Source organism: Papio anubis, chromosome 3 (genome assembly GCF_008728515.1).
Source record: "Papio anubis isolate 15944 chromosome 3, Panubis1.0, whole genome shotgun sequence".
NCBI classification, from domain to species: domain Eukaryota; kingdom Metazoa; phylum Chordata; class Mammalia; order Primates; family Cercopithecidae; genus Papio; species Papio anubis.
The window spans coordinates 20,063,076-20,085,809 of record NC_044978.1 but is presented as its reverse complement, the minus strand read 5'-3'; the positions used below and the strand labels follow the sequence as shown (position 1 = coordinate 20,085,809).

The following is a 22,734-nucleotide window of genomic DNA, read 5'->3' as shown; positions in this document are numbered from 1 at the left end:
CAATAAAATGAAAAATACCGATTATAAGAGGTCAAAGTGAATACTACTGCTTTCCTTCCTGCAAAATCTTAGTATAAAAAATTATTTTAAGTGAATACATATCAGCATTCAAAAATAAGCAAAACTCCTGGTAGTCCTAAGACTAAAAGGAAACTAGAGACCAGGAAAGTACACAAAACCAGCTTAAAGTGTGAATTTACAAAAGCAAAAACATGTCAGAAAGAGTACTACCACAGAAGGGTGAGTAACACAAAGCATGGTTTAAGACATATTGGAAGCTAAGAGCATGAGAAGGTCTAATAGCAGACAACAGTAGTTAGAGTAAAAGGGTTACCTCCAGTACACTAAGCATCTCCACAAACCAGCAAGCAGCGTCAGTTACTTTGAAACAGGAGTGGTAAGAAAGAGCATAGAATGAAAGGACAGGCCAATGCTCTGGGTGATACCTAGGAAGAATGAGAGTCTCTTAAGCCCAGAAAATAAGCCATCAAGGCACTTGCACTGAGAGAGTACCAGTATGTCCCACTCATCCTTCACTCTCACTGAAAACTGCAGAGAACAGATCATGGCACTAGCACACTGCCATCTTCCCAGGAAGTCACCCAAACAAAGGCAATGAACAGTAAAATTCATACTCCCAATCATGAACACACTAGCAAGGGTGCTGAACATTTGAGGAGTACCAACACTACGAAATATCTAACAAACTTCAAAATGGAAGAAACCAAAGTAACGTAGTCAACAGCACAGTAAGAACAAGACTTTACAACAATTATAATACTACCAGGGAAATGAAAACATAAGAAAAGAGTTTTATGGGAAAACTAATTAGAATTCATAGACATGAAAATGTAATTTTTTGAAATAAAAGGAAACTCATTAGATGAGCTGAACGGCAGAGTAGACAAAACTAAAGAATATATTCCAGTGAGCTGGACTATCAGGCCTAGAAATCCTTCCAAAACACAGTAAAAAGAGAGAAAAAGATTTTAAAAAGTACATTACATGCAGAGGTTCCAATGAATCAGTCTAATAGGAGTTCTCTTGAGAAGAAAATGTAGAAGCAATATTTGAAGAATTTATAATTTCAAATGTCCCTAGAATTGAAGATAAGTACTCACATTGAAAGCATTCAGTGGAAACTTAAGCCAGGAAGACAAAAAACAAAACAAAAAACAACTGAGAAATATTCAAGTAAAGTTCAGAACATCAAGGATAGAAAAACAGTCCTAAGAGTTACGAGAAAGGAAGGAATTCCTTATAAAAGAACAAGATCCAGAACATCACATGTCTCATTACCAACAATGTAAGTAGAAAGATAATAAAGCAGAATCTTTAAAGTTCTATGGAAAATAAACTTCAAATTTATATTTCCTTATCCAGCCAAATTATTATTCGAGGCTCACTTGCAGCCATGATGAAGTAACAGATCTGCCCTCCCATCTTAAACAACTAAAAGTCCGAACAAAACATATGAAATGGTTTTCAAACACTGGACAACAGACAGCACAGGAAAGTGATCCTTGAGAGAAGGAAAACAAAGGTGGTAAATCCAACAGCTGCCCACCTTACTGACTGGCAAGGGTTTCCTGGCTGCAACACAGACAGAAGGTAACCAAACAGAGTTTGGCAGTCCCCTGAGTTGAGGAAACAGCATTCAGACCTTGGAAAATTGAAGAACACTAGAATTTGCAGAACAGAGTTGCAAAGAAGAACGAGCTGCATGGTGGAAGGGTGCTCAAGATCTAAAGAGGGTCCCTAGAGCTTCCTGCTGAATGACAAACAACATATTGTCAATAATACCTGAGGTTCAATCAGGGCTGCAAATGTCTCATGTTTCCAAGAGCCAAACTGAAAAGACCTCCAAACTAATAAAGCATTGGGTATTCAAAAGAGTACTGCTATAGCAGTGAGGCCAAATTAACACTAGACTAAAGACTGTTCTGTACCGGCCTAGCAAAGCTTACAGCCAAAGTTTACAAGCAAACCTTGAAAGACTCAAACTATTTCCAAGTAACTTAACTGCAATCCCAGAAAAAAAAGTCCACAAATATTTATAAAATACACAATGCCTGGTATCCAACTACAAATTACCAGACATGTAAAGAAAAAAAGATGACCCTAATGAGGGAAAAAAATCAATCAACAGAGACTCGGAAATGACACAGATGGTAGAATTAATAGATAAGGACATGAAAACTGCTATTATAATTATATTCCATATGTTTAAGAATATGAAGAAAAGTGGGGGACATGGAAGGTATAAAAACAATCCAAATCAACTTTAACATAAAAAATTCAATCTCTGGCCGGGCATGGTGGTTCACGGCTATAATCTCAGGAATTTGGGAGGCCAAGGCTGGCAGATCACATGAGGTCAGGAGTTTGAAACCAGCCTGGCCAACATGGTGAAACCCCATCTCTACTAAAAAATACAAAAAAATTAGCTGGGTGTGGTGGCACATGCCTGTAATCCCAGCTACTCGGGAGGCTGAGGCAGAAGAATCTCCTGAACCCAGGAAGCAGAGGTTGCAGTGAGCCGAGATCATGTTTCTACACTTCAGCCTGGGCAACAAGAGTGAAAACTCTGTCTCGAAAAATAAATAAACAAAAAACAATTTCTGAGATGGAAAACATATAATGTCTGCATAGAATTAACAGACACAGCAGAAAAAAAGATTAATGTACTTGAAGACACAGCAATAGAACAATCCAAAATGAAACACACAGAAAAAAAAAAAGACTGAACAAAATAAAGAGCATCATCAGTGAATGGTTGGTAGTGTACAAAGTGGTCTAATATATGTGTACCAGAGACCTAGAAGAGGCAGAGAGGCAAACAGAAAAACATTTTTTGAGTAAATAATGGGCTCGACGTGGTGGCTCATGCCTGTAATCCCAGCACTTTGGGAGGCCGAGGCAGGTGGATCATCTGAGAGGTCAGGAGTTTGAGACCAGCCTGGCCAGCATGGTGAAGCCCCGTCTCTACTAAAAAGACAAAATATTAGCCCGGCATGGTGATGGATGCCTGGAATCCCAGACTCAGAGGGCTGAGGCAGGAGAATCACTTGAACCTGGGAGTTGGAGGTTGCAGTGAGCCGAGATTGCGCCACTGCATTCCAGTCTGGGCAACAAGAGTGAAACTCTGTGTCAAAAAAAAAAAAAAAAAGAAAGAAAGAAATAATCGATGAAAAATTTCCAGATTTGATGAAAATCATAAACCCACAGATCTGAGAAGCTCAATGAACCCCTATACAAAATAAACATGAAGATAACTACACAAGCAGGGTGCAGTGGCTCATGTTTGTAATCATAGCACTTTCGGAGGCCAAGGCAGATGGATCACCTGAGGTCTGGAGTTCAAGACCAGCCTGGCCAACACAGTGAAACCCCATCTTTACTAAAAAAATACAAAACTTAGATGGGTGTGGTGGTACACACCTGTGATCTCAGCTACTTGGGAGGCTGAGGCATGAGACTCGCTTGAGGCAGGGAGGCGGACGTTGCACTGACCCAAGATCCCGCCACTGCACTGCAGCCTGGGTGACAGAGTAAGACTCTGTCTCAAAAAAAAACACACACACACACACCACATCATAATCAAATTGATTCTAGTGATAAAGAGAAAAATTTTAAAGTAGAGAAAAAAGATACATTACATACCGAGGAAAAAGATAAGAATGAATGCATAGTTCTTGTCAGAAATAGGGCAAGCCAGAGGTAAAGTTTCAGCCTATAATACAATATCCAGCCAAAATATTTGTTAAAAACAAAAGCAAAATATTTTTTCAGACAAACAAACGCTAATCAAATTCACCAGCAGACCACCATTACAAATGATCATTCAAGCATGAGGACAAAATTAGAGCATTTTCCAACAAATCTTGGAAAGTTCCTCTCCAAAAAAAATTACCAGATTCTCCAGCATGAAAAAAAATAAACTGAGGGGGGAATAGTAAGATATAAGGAATGATGTTGAGAAAAGAAATTAGTAAATTTCGGCAAACCTACCAATTCTTTTAAAAATATTTTAAGTAAAAAATGTGTAACCAAAATTCCAGCTGCTATTAACATGGGAGATATGAGCAAAGGAAAAGGCTGGAGGTTCTCATTTACTATCTAACGGAAAGATACAAATACAGATTAATTTTGGATGTAGAAAAACAAATTGAAGTATCTATGTTAACAATATAAAGGGTAACTATTTACAAATTTAACTATGTTTCTATGACATTGTTTCAAAGAAAAGACATATTATATTGAACTACATTAACTCACAAAGATACCACTTATGAACTTAAAACAGATATGTAATGTCTTATTAAAATATATTACCATCTAATTAACCTATTTCCTATATAAATGTGATGCTTCATGGGTTGCTGAGCTGACAGACATAATCATCAGTTGTTCTGTAGACAAAATGTCAAAAGGCATTTGTGCACCTCTACAAATCAAACTATCAAGAGTTTTAACTATCTCAAATCCTGTTAAATACCAAAGAGAAAAAAAGAGTTTTAATGATTGAAATGATTTTCTAAAAACGTAATATTTTCTTGTATACATGACTCAATTTAGTTAAATGGCATAACTGGAGACTTTACTATAATTCTACTTCTAAACTGCTTTTGAGCAAATGCATAGTTTACATATATACTTACCCAAATATTTGTTTCCCATTTTTCTTCTAAAATTCTTTGCCACTTAAAAGTATGTAAAACCAAAAGCATATTCGGGGAAAAAAAAACATGCAGCAATCTAAGAACTTATTTCTTTAATATAAATATCTGGGTTGCTATACCCATTTATACTCTTTTAAAGGAAGGATACAGGTATGAACTTACTCCCAATTAACCAAAGCAACAACAGAATTCCACCCCTGGTATAAGAGATAGCAGAAGAGAAGGTAAATGAGTTAAGATATCCCAATTTGATACTCTGCAAATGACTTCTGAGTATCTTTACTGCCTCTTATTATGCCTAGATTGTTAGATTGTCATTGTTTTTACTTACACTTACCTTATTCCAGACCTTCACTTGGAATACTAATACATTCAAAATCTCAGAAACAAACAAACAAAATTCATACCATATGTCCTTCGGCTCGAGCTTTATTCTGCATAGCTTCCCGTTTTCGCTGCAGGAACTCTTCTACTTGTTTAGCTCTTTCTACAGCTAGCTGCCCTTTTTGCCTAATTTGAACAAATCACAAAGTCAGCCATCTTGAACATAAAATATTCTAAAAAGTTAAAAATTACATTTATCTGAATTTTTTTTATTTCAGAATATGAAGGCTGATGAAACACTTTCTCTGTAATGAAGAAATCACTATATATATATTGACATCTACTACTTAAATCACATTCTTTATTATTTTAAATACAAGTAAAATCTATAATTCTACTCTAAGTCTTCACAAGATGGTTTCTTTTATATTTATTTGATCTATTCTACTTACTTAAACATATACAATTATTTTAGATACACTTAATTATGGAAGAATCTGAGAAGTTGCCAAGTTTATTTCAGAACTCTGTATCCAATATAATAAGAATCTTAGTAGCGAAGTCAAATAAAAGCAGTACAGCAGCAATTTAAAAAATTAAAAAGAACTAAAGCTTTACTTAAGTGTGAATTTTCAAAAAAAAAAGTAAAAAGCTATGTTTGAATTCTCTAAATATTACAACTATAAAAAGTAAAATGGATAGATTAGGGAAAAGATTAAAAACAGAATTATTTGTTTTAACCTTTTCCAATTTTACTTTTGTGTCTTTCTCTGACAATTATGAAAGAATGTAAACATGCTGATCTTAGACTATAAATAAAAAGTATGAATAACAAACACTGATTAAGCATCTACTAAACATTGTGTTAGTTACTATGCTAAGTATGGAAGATACAAAGATAGATAAAACCCAGCCCCAGTTATCAGAGAACTCATAGCATGGCATCAATTGCAGTAAATTTTGGAGGTAAGGAAGAAAGATGAGCAAGTTGTTGGCTGTGTTTCTACTTGTATTTTGACTAGTAAGGCACAGAAACTTCCTATATGGGCTTTCTTTGGGTCCATAACTAAATTATGTCCTGAAAATTACATGAAATAAATCTCAGTCTCGTAGTAAAATTTGAGTATTTCTGATTTTCATATACCAAATAACTGCTTCTTTTACATTCTTTGGCAATGATTACTAACTGAAACAAAAATATTTGAAATATGAAACTAAGCTGTAAAACCTAAAAATCTATTCCATCATATAACTATGAATGACAGTGATCTAAGGTTCATTTATCTCATGTAGTACTTAAAAAAGATTCTTATGAAATTTCCATCATGGGAATTTTCTAGAATTATATAATCTCTATAGCTAGTTTAAAGGCCAGTTACTATTGCTCTCAGATGTGTTTGGGTAGCTAAATCTTAATCTAGTTTCACATCACTAAATCCCGAAATCCACTTCACCAATGCCATGTTAGCCTGAGTAGGTTGAACACAATGAATGAGAAATTTGTTCATGCCTCTGTAGTGCACCTGTGCTGTCCCCTAGCAGTCCCATCAGCCACTGGAAAATTCTGAGATTAATAACACTTATCTGTTCTGAATGTAATTTATCTCCTGCATATATCCATGTAAGGCTATATCCTGCTTTGCTATAGCCCCATTTATATAATGCTCAGCCTGAGCAAGGCAGATGAATCTTCAAACGTGATGCTCTGATATGAGATTAATAAGGTATATCTGGTCAGAATGCAACTTATTTACTGTATATATCAAAGTAGGACTCTACCATGTTCTGCCACATCCCCATCTATGTAAGGCTGGGCCTGAGGAGGCAGATAAACCTTCAGGTGTAATGCTCTGACATAAGATTAATAAGGTATATCTCATTGGAATGCAACTTATTTCCTGCATATATCAAGGCAAGGCTGTATTCTGTTTTGCTATAGCCCATCTATGTAAGGCTAGGCCTGAGGAAGGCAGATAAGCCTTCAGGTATGATGCTCAAACATGTCATCTGAAACTCTGTGGTTACAGATAAGGCTCTTTTGGGGGGGCTGATACACCACCATCTGCAAGTAAACAAGACAGTTGATCTCTCTGCTGTGCATCCTGACTGTATCAACTTTCTTCTCTAACTTTTACGGAAGTAAAGCATGTTTGACTTCCCATCTTAAGATGCTTTCTGTGTCCAGTGACTGTTTGCCTGAACTTACAATTGGCATAGGTTAAACAGTGGTTGCACAGAATTATTTACTGAGAACCTGGTCATACGTATAACAGCTTTGATTTTTAGATTTTCACACCATTTATGCATATATAACACTACTTGCTCTATGTGTTCATATGATTTATAAATTTTGCTTCATTGAACACTTGCTTCCTACGCTGGCTTAAATAAGCAGGTTTACATTACTGGCTGCTTTCAAACACAAACTTAATAAATGTAGTGATTTTGTTTAACACTAATTATTTTTTCCTCTCATTTATTAAACAAATATTGAGTGTCAAACTATTTGTCACATTATATCTGTCAAAAGATATAAAGACGAATAAAACAGTTCCGGGGAGGCAAGGTTGGTTCAACATATGAAAATCAGCATAATACATATTCATAGATTAAAGGACAAAATTAATCAATTTTATGACTCCTTACACTGTTTAAAAACCTATAAAATCTGTGTTCTTATTTTTCATATGTATTACTGTTTACTACTACATATACAGCAAAAATAGCTCACAACTCATATGCTTAGTCCTCTCTAAAGTAATACAGCTGTACTAAACTATGGGCATAAACTATGTTTGTGCTGGGATCATGAAGATTAAGAGAAAACAGTCAGTTTACTTCTTGATAGTAATTTTCTTCATTAAACACTACTAAGAATTCATGTGAGCATGCTCTGTTTTACAAAAATTAGACGACTACTTTTGAGTTCCAGAATTACACCACTTAAAATCAGTAAAACACTGACCTGGATTAAGGATAAGAGGATGATAATATAAATGAAAATACAGTAACAAATTAGGAATTTCACAGTAAAACACAAAGACATTAAAATGGACTAAAAAGAATAATGTAAGAGGACAAGGGGCATCAAACAATGAGATAACAGAAGTATAGTGTTCTTTTATCAAGAAATAATTATCCCAAGACAAACTTTCCCTTTTTTTTTAACCCTGACAAGAGAAGGGGAGGAAAAGGGAGCAAGTTCTTTTTTCTTTTCTTTTATTTTCTTATTGTAAATGCATGAATAATCAACAAGATTTGGCTAGGAACTGCATGCCTCACATCCATGGTTCAAATTCTTTACCGATAAAGAAAATTTAAAACTTCTCAAAGATAAAGTTGAAGATAACATAAAAATAAGTAGCACTCTAGGTAACAGATAATCTGAGAAATAAAAATGAGTAACATGGTATTGGGAAGAAGAGATGGGGTTGTATAGGATTACTAAGATGAAAAAATGATGTAGAAGGGTTTATTCATTTAACTTCCTCTTAAGGGGCATAACGTCTATGTAATGGAATAAAATTGTTGTTAGTTTTATGCAAATTAAATGAAGCAATAGAGAGAAGAGGACTTGGGAAAAGTAAAAGCTCCAGAGAAACACAAATGTTAGGTGGCACTCTGTAATTTATTAAAAAGTAGCTTCAGTCATTTGAACCATACATGGCTTGAGTTTCTAATATTGAAAAGCCTAATAGAAGAGGTATGTTATTAAGAAATTGGATATAAGCAAAGTCAGACTGGTCAGAGTTACTGATAAGAAAGGAAGAGGAAAAATAAATAATACCATAAAGAAGAAACAGGCAAATATATAGGTGATTATGAAGAAAAGAGAACCTGAAAGAGTCTTAGGTCAGATTTCAGTTTGTTGATTCAGTTTGAATCAAAGAAAGGAAAGAATCAAGAATGAAAATGACATACAAATTATAATAACCAGAAATTCTGACAGTGTGCAGAGAAAATGTTCTATAGTGCCAGTGACCACTAAACAGTACAAAAGAATCATTCAGATTGGAAGGGACCTTTGGTATTAACTAGTCCAAGTTTTCACTGAATAAAGTATTCCCATATTCCCATCTAAATACCCCATGAGGCACAGTCATTTAAACCTCTGGTTAATACTCACAGTTTGAAGATATCCATTAAATCCCACAGTCATCCAACCTTTGAACAGTCCTCATATCTGACTGAAATGTGTCTTTATATTTCCACTGTGTCTAATTCCTCTTTTACATGACAAGTCAGTCAATTCTTCCAAGTTTGCTCCTTTAACCATGATTTCTTTAATGATGGCTAATTCCCAGATTCTTTTTGTTTTATTATACTTTAAGTTCTGGGGTACATGTGCAAAACATGCAGGTTTGTTACATAGGTATACACACACCATGGTGGTTTGCTGCACCCACCAACCCATCATCTACATTAGGTGTTTCTCCTAATGCTACCCATCCCCTAGGCCCCGACCCCCTGACAGGCCCCAGTGTGTGATGTTCCCCTCCCTGTGTCCGTGTGTTCTCATTGTTCATCTCCCACTTATGAGTGAGAACATGTGGTGGTGTCTGGTTTTCTGTTCTTGTGTTAGTTTGCTGAGAATGATAGTTACCATGTCCCTGAAAAGGATATGAGCTCATTCTTTTTTATCGTTGCATAGTATTCCGTGGTGTATACGTGCCACTTTTTTTTTTTTTAAACAAGTCTATCTTGATGGCCATTTGGGCTGGTTCCAAGTCTTTGCTATTGTGAACAGTGACACAATAAACGTGTGTGCATGTGTCTTTATAGCAGAATGATTTATAATCCTTTGGGTATATACTCAGTAATGGGATTGCTGGGTCAAATGGTATTTCTAGTTCTAGATCCTTGAGGCATCACCACACTGTCTTCTACAATGGATGAACTAATTTACACTTCCACCAACAGTGTAAAAGCGTTCCTATTTCTCTACATTCTCTCCAGCATCTGTTCTTTCCTAACTTTTTAACTGGAATGAGATGGTATCTCATTGTGGTTTTGATTTGCATTTCTTTAATGACAAGTGATGATGAGCTTTTTTTCATATGTTTGTTGACGGCATAAATATCTTCTTTTGAGAAGTGTCTGTTCACACCCTTTGCCCACTTTTTGATGGGGTTGCTTTTTACTTGTAAATTTAAGTTTTTTGCAGATTCTGGATATTAGCCCTTTGTCAGATAAATAGGTTGCAAAAATTTTCTACCATTATGTATGTTGCCTGTTCACTCCGATGATAGTTTCTTTTGCTGTGTAGAAGCTCTTTCGTTTAATTAGATCCCATGTGTCTGTCTTGGCTTTTGTTGCCATTGCTTTTGGTGTTTTAGTCATAAAGTCTTTGACCACCCTATGTCCTGAATGGTATTGCCTAGGTTATCTTCTAGGGTTTTTAGGGTTTTAGGTCTTATGTTTAAGTCTTTAATCCATCTTGAGTTAATTTTTGTATAAGGTGTAAGGAGGGAATCCAGTCTCAGCTTTCTGCATACGGCTAGCCAGTTTTCCCAACACCATTTATTAAATAGGGAATCCTTTCCCCATTGCTTGTCTTTGTCAGGTTTGTCAAAGAGCAGATGATTGTAGACGTGTGGCATTATTTCTAAGGCCTCTCTTCTGTTCCATTGGTCTATATATCTGTTTTGGTACCAGTACCAGGCTGTTTTGGTCACTGTAGCCTTGTGTATAGTTTGAAGTCAGGTAGCGTGATGCCTCCAGTTTTTTTTTTTTTTTTTTTTTGCTTAGGATTGTCTTGGCAATGAGGGCTCTTTTTTGTTTCCATAGGAAATTTAAAGTAGTTTTTTCTAATTCTGTGAAGAAAGTCAAATGGTAGCTTGATGGGGATGGCAATGAATCCATAAATTACCTTAGGCAGTATGGTCATTTTCATGATATTGATTCTTCCTATCCATGAGCATGGAATGTTTTCCCACTTGTTTGTGTTCTCTCTCATTTCCTTGAGCAGTAGTTTGTAGGTCTCCTTAAAGAGGTCCACCACATCCCTTGTAAGTTGTATTCCTAGGTATTTTATTCTCTTTGTAGCAATTGTGAATGGGAATTCACTCATGATTTTTCTGTTTGTTTGTTATTGGTGTATAGGGATGCTTGTGATTTTTGCACATTGATTTTGTATCCTGAGACTTTGCTGAAGTTGCTTATCAGCTTAATGAGATTTTGGGCTGAGACGATGGGGTTTTCTAAATATACAATCACGTTATCTGCAAACAGAGACAATTTGACTTCCTCTTTTCCTATTGGAATACCCTTTATTTCTATCTCTTCCCTGATTGCCCTGGCCAGAACTTCCAATACTATGTTGAATAGGAGTGGCGAGAGAGGGTATCCTTGTCTTGTGCTGGTTTTCAGAGGGAATGCTTCCAGTTTTTGCCCATTCAGTATGATATTGGCTGTGGGTTTGTCATAAATAGCTCTAATTATTTTGAGATATGTTCCATCAATGCCTAGTTTATTGGTAATTTTTAGCAAGAAGGGCTGTTAAATTTTGTCAAAGACCTATTACCTATTGAGATAATCACATCGTTTTTGTCATTGGTTCTGTTTATGTGACAGATTATGTTTACTGATTTGTGTTATGTTGAACCAGGCTTGCCTCTCAGGGATGAAGCCGACTTGATCATGGTGCACAAGCTTTCGGATGTGCCGCTGAATTCGGTTTGCCAGTATTTTATTGAGGATTTTCGCATTGATGTTCATTAGGGACATTAGCCCGAAATTTTTTTTGTTGTGTCTCTCAGGTTTTGGTATCAGGATGATGCTGGCTTCATAAAATGAGTTAGGGAGGATTCCCTCTTTTTCTATTGTTTGGAATAGTTTCAGAAGGAATGGTACCAGCTCCTCTTTGTACCTCTGGTAGAATTCGGCTGTGAATCCATCTGGTCATGTACTTCTTTTTTGGTTGGCAGGCTATTAATTTCAGAACTTGTTATTGGTCTATTCAGGGATTCAACTTCTTCCTGGTGTAGCCTTGGGACAGTGTATATGTCCAGGAATTTGTCCCTTTCTTCTAGATTTTCTAGTATATTTGTGTAGAGGTGTTTATAGTATTCTCTGATGGTAGTTTGTGTTTCTATGGGATCAGTGGTGATATCCCCTTTATCATTTTTTATTGCATCTATTTGATTCTTCTCTCTTTTCTTATTGGTCTAGCTAGAGGTCTGTTTTGTTGATCTTTTCCAAAAACCAGCTCCTGGATTCACTGATTTTTTGAAAGGTTTTTCGTGTCTCTATCTCCTCCAGTTCTGCTCTGATCTTAGTTACTTCTTATCTTCTGCTAGCTTTTGAATTTGTTTGTTCTTGCTTCTCTAGCTCTTCTAATTGTGTAGAGTGTTGATTTTAGATCTTTCCCACTTTCTCCTGTGGGCATTTAGTGCTATAAATTTCCCTTTACACACTGCTTTAAATGTGTCCCAGAGATTCTGGTACATTGTGTCTTTGTTCTCATTGGTTTCAAAGAGTATCTTTATTTCCACCTTCATTTCGTTATTTACCCAGTAGTCATTCAGGATCAGGTTGTTCAGTTTCCATGTAGTTGTGCTATTCTGAGTGAGTTTCTTAATCCTGAGTTCTAATTTGATTGCACTGTGGTCTGAGAGGCTCTTTGTTATGATTTCCATTCTTTTGTATTTGTGGAGGAGTGTTTTACTTCCAATTATGAGGTCAATTTTAGAATAAGTGCTATGTGGTGCTGAGAAGAATGTATAGTCTGTTGATTTGGGGTGCAGAGTTCTGTAGATGTCTATTAGGTCTGCTTGGTGCAGAGCTGAGTTCAAGTCCTGGATATCCTTGTTAATTTTCTGTCTCATTGATCTAATATTGATAGTGGGGTGTTAAAGTCTCCCACTATTATTGTGTGGGAGTCTATGTCTCTTTGTAGGTCACTAAGAACTTGCTTTATGAATCTGGGTGCTCCTGTATTGGGTACATAAATATTTAGGATAGTTAGCTCTTCTTGTTGCATTGATCCCTTTACCATTATGTAAAGCCCTTGTCTCTTTTGATCTTTGTTGCTTTAAAGTCTGTTTTATCAGAGACTAGGATTGCAACCCCTGCTTTTTTTTTTTTTTTTTTTTTTGCTTTCCATTTGCTTGGTAAATACTCCTATATCCCTTTATTTTGAGCCTATGTGTGTCTTTGCATGTGAGATGGGAATACAGCACACTCACGGGTCTTGACTCTATCCAATTTGCCAGTCTGTGTCTTTTAACTGGGGTATTTAGCCCATTTACATTTAAGGTTAATATTGTTATGTGTAAATTCGATCATGCCATTATGATGCTAGCTGGTTATTTTGCCCATTAGTTGATGCAGTTTCTTCATAGTGTTGATGGTCTTTACACTCTGACATGCTTTTGCCATGGCTACCATTGGCCATTCCTTTCCATGTTTAGTGCTTCCTTCACAAACTCTTGTAAGGCAGGCCTGGTGGTGACAAGATCTCTCAGCATTTTCTAAGAATTTTTTATTTCTCTTTTGCTTATGAAGTTTAGTTTGGCTGGACATGAAATTCTGGGTTGAAAATTCTTTTCTTTAAGAATGTTGAATACTGGCCCCCACTATCTTCTGGCTTGTAAGGTTTCTGCAGACAGATCCACTGTTAGTCTGATGGGCTTCCCTTTATCGGTAATCTGACGTTTCTCTCTGGCTGCTTTTAACATTTTTTCCTTCATTTCAACTTTGGTGCATCTGACGATTATGTGTCTTGGGGTTGCTCTTCTCAAGGAGTATCTTTGTGGTGTTCTCTCTATTTCCTGAATTTGAATGTTGGCCTGTCTTGCTAGGTTGGGGAAGTTCTCCTGGAACATATAATGGAGAGTGTTTTCCAAGTTGGTTTCATTCTCCCCGTCACTTTCAGGTACACCAATTAAATGTAGATTTGATCTTTTCACATAGCCCCACGTTTCTCGGAGGCTTTGTTCATATCTTTTCACTCTTTTTTCTCTAATCTTGTCTTCTCACTTTATTTCATTGAGTTGATCTTCAATCTCTGATATCCTTTCTTCTGCTTAATTCGGCGACAGATACTTGTGTATGCTTCATGAAGTTCTCGTGCTGTTTTTCAGCTTCATCAGGTCATTTATGTTCTTCTCTAAACTGGTTATTCTAGTTAGCAATTTGTCTAACCTTTCTTCAAGGTTCTCAGCTTCCTTCCACTGGGTTAGAACATGCTCCTTTAGCTTGAAGGAGTTTGTTATTACCCACCTTCTGAAGCCTACTTCTGTCAATTCATCAAACTCATTCTCTGTCCAGTTTTGTTCCCTTGCTGGCAGGGAGTTGTGATCCTTTGGAGGAGAAGAGGCGTTCTGTTTTTTGGAATTTTCAGCCTTTTTGTGCTGGTTTTTCCCCATCTTTGTGGATTTATCCACCTTTAGTCTCTGAAGTCGGTGACCTTCGGATGGGGTCTCTGAGTGGATGTCCTTTTTGATACTATTCCTTTCTGTTAGTTTTCCTTCTAACAGTCAGGGCCCTCTGCTGCAGGTCTGCTGGAATTTGCTGGAGGTCCACTCCAGACCTTGTTTACCTGGGTATCACCTGCAGAGGCTGAAGAACAGCAAAGATTGCTACCTGTTCCTTCCCCTGGAAGCTTTGTCCCAGAAGGGCAACTGCCAGATGCCAGCCAGAACTCTCCTCTATGAGGTGTCTCCCAGTCAGGATACACGGGGGTCAGGGACCCACTTGAGGAGGCCAACTGTCCCTTATTAGAGCTTGAACACTGTGCTGGGAGATCTGCTGCTCTCTTCAGAGCTGCCAGGCAGGGATGTTTAAGTCTGCTGAAGCTGTGCCCACAACAGCCCCTTCCCCCAGGAGCTCTGTCCCAGGGAGGTGGGGGTTTTATCTGTAAGTTCCTGGCTGGGGCTACTGCCTTTTTTTCAAAGATGCCCTGCCCAGAGAGGAGGGAGTCTAGAGAGGTAGTCTGGCCACAGCAGCCTTGGTGAGCTGCCGTGGGCTCCTCCCAGTTCGAACTTCCCAGTGGCTTTGTTTACACTGTGAGGGTAAAACCGCCTACTCAAGCCTCAGCAAAGGCGGACGCCCCTCCCCGCACCAAGCTCCAGCGTCCCGGGTTGAGCTCAGACTGCTGTACTGGCAGCCAGAATTTCAAGCCAGTGGATCTGAGCTTGCTGGGCTCCGTGGGGGTGGAACCCACTGTGCCAGACCACTTGGCTCCCTGGCTTCAGTCCCCTTTCTAGGGGAGTGAACAGTTCTGTCTCACTGGTGTTCCAGGTGCCACTGAGGTATGAAAAAAAACTCCTGTGGCTACCTCGGTGTCTGCCCAAATGGCAGCCCAGTTTCATGCTGGAAACCCAGGGCCCCAGTGGCATAGGTACCGGAGGGAATGTCCTGGTCTGCAAGTTGTGAAGACTGTGGGAAAAGCACAGTATCTGGGCCGGAGTTCACGGTATAGTCCCTAATCGCTTCCCTTGGCTAGGAAAGGGAGTTCTCTGATCCCCTGCACTTCCCGGATGAGGTGACACCCCACCCTGCTTCAGCTTGCCCCCCTTGGGCTGCGCCCACTGCCCAACCAGTCCCAATGAGACGAACAGCGCACCCCAGTTAGAAATGCAGGAATCACCCACCTTCTGTGTCAATCTTGCTAGGAGCTACAGACGGGAGCTGTTATATTCAGCCATCTTGCCAGCCACCCCTTTTTTTTTTTTTTTTGAGACAGAATTTTGCTCTTGTTGCCCAGGCTGGAGTGCAATGGCACGATGTCGGCTCACTGCCACCTCCGCCTCCTGGGTTCAAGCGATTCCCCTGCCTCAGTCTCCTAAGTAGCTGGGATTACAGATGTGCCACCACACCTGGTTAGTTTTTGTATTTTTAGGAGACAGGGGGTTTCACCATGTTGGTCAGGTTGGTCTCACACTCCTGACCTCAAGTGATCTATCTGCCTTGGCCTCCCAGAGTGCTAGGATTACAGGCCTGAGCCACCATGCCCGGCCTGGTTCTGTTTCTTTGGAGAACCCTGACTAAAGGAGATGACAGGCCTGAGCCACTATGCTGGTCTTTTTTTGTTTGTTTAAGACAGAGTCTCACTCCGTCACCCAGGCTGGAGTGCAGTGGCGTGATCTCAGCTCAGTGCCACCTTTGCCTCCTGAGTTTAAGTGATTCTCCTGCCTCAGCCTCCCAAGTTGCTCTGTAAGATTCTATTTCACAGAAATAATAAAAAATGAAGAATAAAATGTGGCAGAAAAATGTTCAAAAAGGTGAAGGATTACAAACAACTTGTTATACTAGGGGATTTGTTAGATAAATCATAGCACATTCAGGCACTGGAATTTTATGCAGATATTAAAAAACTGAAAACAATTTTTAACACGGGAAATATGTATGGCAAGAACACTAAATTTAAAAAGATACAAATTTGTATGTGTGATTTGATTTCCATGATCTCGGAAAAAGAAAAGGAAAAAAGTATGCAAAAAAATTAACCAAAGTCTTCACCAGTGACTGTCTCTGTAGGAATTCGGAATTATTTTCTTTCCTGTTTCCTAACACCCTCTTCCTTTATGTTCCAATTTTTCTAAAACTAACCTACATCACTTAGCAAGCAGAAAAACAAGAAAAAGAAAAGCCTCGTGTGATTTTTCTTCAGGTTTTCTTTTTTACTGAGCACAAAGGAGAGAAAAAGGAGGTATGAACAGTTGACTGAGAACACTGTATGAAAGGACAATAATAAGGTAGTTAGCTGCTGGTATTTTAAAAACAGAAATACATGAAAATTCTTGAATTCAGCAAAAGAAAGAGTATTAAAAAAGAATTTGAGAATGAGAGGAAGGAAAAAAAGATTAAATGCCTTTCAGTAAAGCAAACACTGACGGTAGCTAAAATTTGGAGTAGTGTAAGTTGTTGCTCCACGTCAGTGGAAAGATTACAGTGTGTATGTAAATCTAACACAATGAGTATTATTAAGAAAGAGATCACGAGAAAATTATACACATAGTAATTAAATCATTTCCTTGTAAGTCACTGCCAGCTATGAAAGAAAAGGGCATTTTTATTCTTATAGCAAAATATAAGAAAATACAGCTGGTTCAACATCTGAAAATCAATTAATGGATTAATAAATCAATGGATTACATTAATCCATCACATTAATAAGCTAAAGAAGAAAAATCACATGATCATATCTATACATGCAAAAAAAAAAAAAAAAAAAAGCATTTGACAAAATCCAGCAACCATTTCTGACTTTAAAAAAATCTCAGAAAACTTAAAGAGGAACTTCCACAATTTCATAAAGAACATCTACAGAAAACCTACAGATAACATATTTAATGGAAACTTGAAGCTTTCTGGCTAACATCAGAAACACGACAAAGATGTCCTTTCTCAACACCACTCTTCAACATCATATTGGAAGTTCTAGCTAATGCAATAAGGAAAGAAAGCACAAGGTATACAGACTGGGAAGGAAGAAATATAACTGTCTTTGTTTGCAGATAACATGACTGTCTATGTAGAAAATTCAAAAGAAACACCAAAAATACCCCTCCCACAAAAAGTGATTATAGCAAAGTTGCAGGATGGAAGGTGAATAAACAAAAGTCAATTGTTTTCCTATCTATACAATGAACAAGTAGAATTTGAAATTAAAAACACATTATCACTTTCATTAGCACTCCCCAACATGTAATATATAGGTCACAAATCAAAAAAAATTTGCATGGATATGAAGAAAACTACAAAATTCTGATAAAATATATCAAAGAACTAAATAAATGGAGATATTTCAGGTCTAATAGGAAGTACTGGAAGACTGAATATTGTCAAGATGTCAGTTCTTCCCAAGTTGATCTACAGATTCAACACAATCCCAATTCAAAATCCCAGCATGCTAGCCTGTAGATATGGACAAACTGATTCTAAAGCTTACATGGAAAGACGAAAGAACCAGAATAGCCAACTCAGTATTGAAGAACAAAGCTGGAGGACTGAAACTACCTGATTTCAAGACTTAATCAGTAAAACAGAACAGAGAGCACAGAAGTAGACCCACATAAAAATCCTCTGTCAACCAATCATTGACAAAGGAGCAAAGGCAATTTAAAGGAGCATATATACTCTTTTCAAGAGATGTGGAACAACTAGGCATCCACGTGCAAAAAAACAAATCTAGACACAGACCTTACATCCTTCACAAAAATTAACTCAAATGGATCACAGATCTAAAGATAACATTAAACTATAAAACAACTAGAAGATAACATAGGAGAAAACCCAAATGAACTTGGGTATGGTGATAACTTTTCAGTTATAACACCAGAGACACAATCCATGAAAGAAACAATTGATATGCCGGACTTCATTAAAATAAAAACATTCCACTTTGCAAAACAGAATATTAAGGGAATGAGAAGATGAGCCACAAAGAAAAAGAAAATATCTGCCAAAGACATACCTGATGAAGGACTGTTATACATAATATACGAAGAACTTTAAAAACTCAACAATATAAAAATGAATTTAAAAATGAGCAAAAGGCCTGAACAGACAACTCATCAAGAAAGATATACAGATGGCATGAAGCATATGAAAAAATGCTGAATATGTCAATAGGGAATTTTAATTAAAATGAGATACCACTACACACTGATTAAAATGGCCAAAATCCAAAACACTGACAACACTAAATGCTGGAGAGGATGTGGAACAACAGGAATTCTTAATCACTGCTGGCAGGAACGCATAATGGTATAGCCACTTTAGAAGACAGTTTGGTGACTTCTTACAAAATCAAACATACTCTTAAGACACGATCCAGCAATCATCCTCTTGGCATCTGTTTAAATACTTAAAAAACACATGTCCACATAAAAACCTACTCACAAATGTTTGTAGAAGCTTTATTCATAATTGCCATAACTTAAAAGCAACAAAGATATCCTTCAGTAGAATAATGGATAAAGTGTAGTACATCTATTCTGGCTTGGTGTGGTGGCTCATGCTTGTAATCCCAGTACTTTAGGAGGCCAATGCAGGAGGACTGCTTGAACCCAGGAGTTCAAGACCAGCCTGGGCAACATAGTGACACTCCATTCTACAAAAAAATTAAAAAATCAGCCACGCATGGTGGCAAGTAACTGCAGTCCCTGCTGTTCGGGAGGCTGAGGTAGGAGGGCCACTTGAGTCCCAGAGGTCAAGGCTGCAAGTGAGCCGTGATCATGCCATTGCACTCCAGCCTGGGTGATAGGACAAGCACCTGTCTCAAAAAAAAAAAAAAAAATCACCAAAAAAAAAAAAATAAAGTATGGTATATCGATACAATGGTGTTAAGAAGAAATAAGGTATGAAACTATGAAGATATATGGAGGTACCTTAAATGCATATTAGGAAGTGAGAAAAGCCAATGTGAAAGGCCACATACTATATGATTCCAAGTATATGATATTCCAAAAAAGGTAAAACTATGAAGGCAGTAAAGCAATCAGTGGTTGCCAAGAGTTGGGAGGGAGGTTGGAGGCAGGTGGAGCTCAGGGGATTTTGAAAGCAGTGACATTATTTTGTATGACAGTGGTGGATATCTGTAATTATACATTTGTCAAAAGCCATGGAATGTACATACCATAAGTAAACTCTAATGTAAACTATGGACTTTGGGTGATAATGGATCAATGTTTGATTGTAACTAACATTATCACTCAGATGAGGATGTTGATACGGAGGTTGTGCATGTGTGAGGAAGGGGTACATAGGAACTCTGTACTTTCCACTCCATTTTGCTGTGAACCAAAATCGCTCTAAAAATAAAGTTTACCAATTAAAAAATATATATACTAGAAAGAACAATAATTCTGGAGAATAAAAGCCACCCAAAAAATTTGTCTCACTATCCATAAAAAATATGCATATGTGTAAGTCTGCAACCTTCCTTTCTCAAAAAATATAAGCTACATGTATCAGGTTTCTGTACATAATTTATAACATATATATATAAATGTTAATTTATATTTACCTCAATTATTTATCTCTGCTCAGTATACATTAATCAGTTATCATTATTAAATTAATTCAATGGAAGAAAAGAAATAATATGATGAACAGGATCACAACGAGTTATAAATCAGAGATGAATGTGAAGAGAAAGCATGCTAAGACAAAGAGAAAACTAGGCTTTGAAGTGATGAAGAAAAGGGTGAAAAATGCACTGGGGTTCTGCATAAAGTGTGATTCAATTTAGATTTATATCCTGATTTATTTAAAGTAAGTGGGTGATGAAACGTTATAATTATGTTGGCAGAATGTTATCACATGTTCCTTTAAATAGTATATTCAGTCTAAACAGACAAATAAGACACAAAAATCAGGCTGAACTGGAGAGCTACATGCTTACCACAGTGTAATCAAGAGCCAAATTTGCACCTGAGAAAATTATTGCACCCAAGAGGCAAAAAACATCATATATGAACAATGGAGAAAACATCCACAAAGTGTAGGTACTAAGCTATGTATGACAAATGACAAATTACACACAAGGATGAATTCACGGATCATCACAGTCCAACCTGTTTGCATTGGCTTGTTTAGACACCGCCTTCAATCTTTTCAAAGTTTTTCTAATATCATCAGCATCAGGGAAATGGTGATGACCTGCAGCCCCATAAGGAAATCCTGGACGAACTCCAGGCAGAATTCCGCTGTAGATAAATATGCACAGTGACTTTCATTACTATCTCAGAAGCAAAGCATAAGCAACTTCTGCAGAACATAGCCATACCTTTCTGGAAGACCTCGACCATATATTTCTCTTTTCCATTTAGCTTCATTATCTTCTGCTCTCTGTTGCTGCATTTGGTCAAAAATGGCATGGTAATGCTCATACTGTCCTCGAGAAGAAAAAGATGATGGAGCTATAGTCCCTCCACTGCCAAGAAAAGGAGCCTAGGGATTAAACAAAGAGCTCTCACATGTTTATCTTATAAGGCCTAACGGGCCTGTACTAGTCTCAAAAGAAAAGTAAATTTCAGTGCTTGACTTTTAAAAAGTAATTACTTAATATGAACATACTAACAAACATAAAGCCTAAAGCAAAATGTTTTCCTATTATAACTATTAACAGCCAAAAAGCAGTATACTTTGTAAGTGATAATAAAGCATAATGTGACAAACGAAAACAGCAATGACACTAATTTCATGTAAATATGGAAAAATCTGGTCTTAAAAGGTTTTGAAACAAGCTTCCAATATACGTTTCATGTAATTCTGTTTCATTAAGTTTATGTATAGCTTATAAGTAAAGGACAGCATGCTTTTATATAACACTCAGAATTATATTTAACAAAAACGTCTGCATATGGCTTTTAATATACTCCAAATCCTTAAATTCACTAAGCACATATGAAGGTATAATTATTAAAACATGTTCTATATGTATATAAAAGAGGCAAAAAGTCATATCTATCTTTAGTTTCCAAGTTGGGAAAAATAGCACAAAATTAGAAAAACTTCCAATTCTGTGGTAAACAAGTGACAACAGAGAGATTCCAAAGTAGTTTAAGTACTGAGCAAATTCACAAAATAGTAAAAAAAAATCAACAGTAAAATCCTTATTTAGATAAAAGGCCTTGGGGAGAGATATTGTTTAATCTGGTCTTGATAGCAATGTAAGGAGAGTAAATATGAGCCAATGCATTAAAGTAAAAATAAGCAATGTATGCATATATACTTAGGTATGGAAGGTGGAGGAGGAAGGAAGTATGATGACAAATAGAAGGAAGGCAGATAAGGAGTATTAAGTTTGGCTATAAAAGCTTGCTATAGCTAAATGCTACCTGCCTTGGGTGCTTGTGTTCAAAAAATAAATAACAATAGAAAGGATTTATAAAGTTTCTAGCAGCAGTAGTATACCAAAAGAGTTTTAAAGGTCAGTAAGTCAATATTACGCATGGTAAGCAGAAATAAGAAAGTAAGGCAGAGGAATTAATTAGAAGGATGTTGCTTCCCTGACACCAAGCCAAGAAGCCTAGAAGTAAAGACAGGCAATCAACGAAAAAGTAAATGCTGAAGGAAGTCTGGATTCTCTGCAGGAATGACAAAGGATAAAGGCAAAGACAAAGACTCAACCACAGAGACATAAAGAACTCAACCACATGGAAAACTCAGAGTAAAAAACAGATGCCAGAAAGATAAAAGTAAATAAAAACTGTATAATGCTATAGAAGTCATGGTGAAAGAATTTCATTAAGAAGAAATCAATAACCTCAAATGCAAAGGTCAACTTATTTCAACTTTTCTTATCTGAGAATAAGACCATCAGATATGACTAAAGCTGAGTGGAAGCCTTTAAAAAACTGTTTTCTGAGCATGTGAAGTGATAAGAACAGAAGCCACAATACTGAGAGTAAAAAAGGGAAAACTTCCAGGTGATAACATCTTAAGGAAAATGTCTGGTTAAAAAAAGAAACAAAGGCCAGGCACAGTGGCACATGCCTGTAATCCCAGCACTTTGGGAGGCTGAGGTAGGCGGATCGTTTGAGCTCGGGAGTTCGAGACTAGCCTGCTCAACTTGGCGAAACCACATCCCTGCAAATACAAAAAATTAGTCGGGCACAGTGGCATGTGTCTGTAGTCCCAGTTACTCGGGAGGCTGAGATGGGGAGATGGGAAGATCACCTGAGTCCAGGAGGTCAAAGCTACAGTGAGTCGTGATCCCACCACTGCACTATAGCCTCACAACAGAGTGAGATCTTGTCTCAATAAGAAAAGAAAG

General features: G+C 37.2%; 1 protein-coding gene across 13 annotated transcripts in view; it reads right to left on the bottom strand.

Annotated features, from left to right (window-relative positions):
• The window catches only part of NEK1 (NIMA related kinase 1), a 212,397-nt gene that overhangs the window by 136,855 nt on the left and 52,808 nt on the right, over window positions 1–22,734 (bottom strand). For 7 of the 13 annotated variants that reach the window (XR_004182613.1, XM_031664176.1, XM_021938935.2 and 4 more), the window contains 3 exons: window positions 20,743–20,906; window positions 20,531–20,662; window positions 5,090–5,192 (listed from right to left, as the gene is read on the bottom strand). Coding sequence is in view for 8 of the 13 variants with exons in the window: in XM_031664176.1 (XP_031520036.1) it covers window positions 5,090–5,192; window positions 20,531–20,662; window positions 20,743–20,906 (399 nt within the window). In the remaining 5 variants the exon portion in view is untranslated. Of the gene's footprint in view, window positions 1–5,089; window positions 5,193–20,530; window positions 20,663–20,742; window positions 20,907–22,734 lie in introns of those variants that run through there. The other 6 variants (XM_017959203.3, XM_009207853.3, XR_004182615.1 and 3 more) reach the window with 3 other exon arrangements.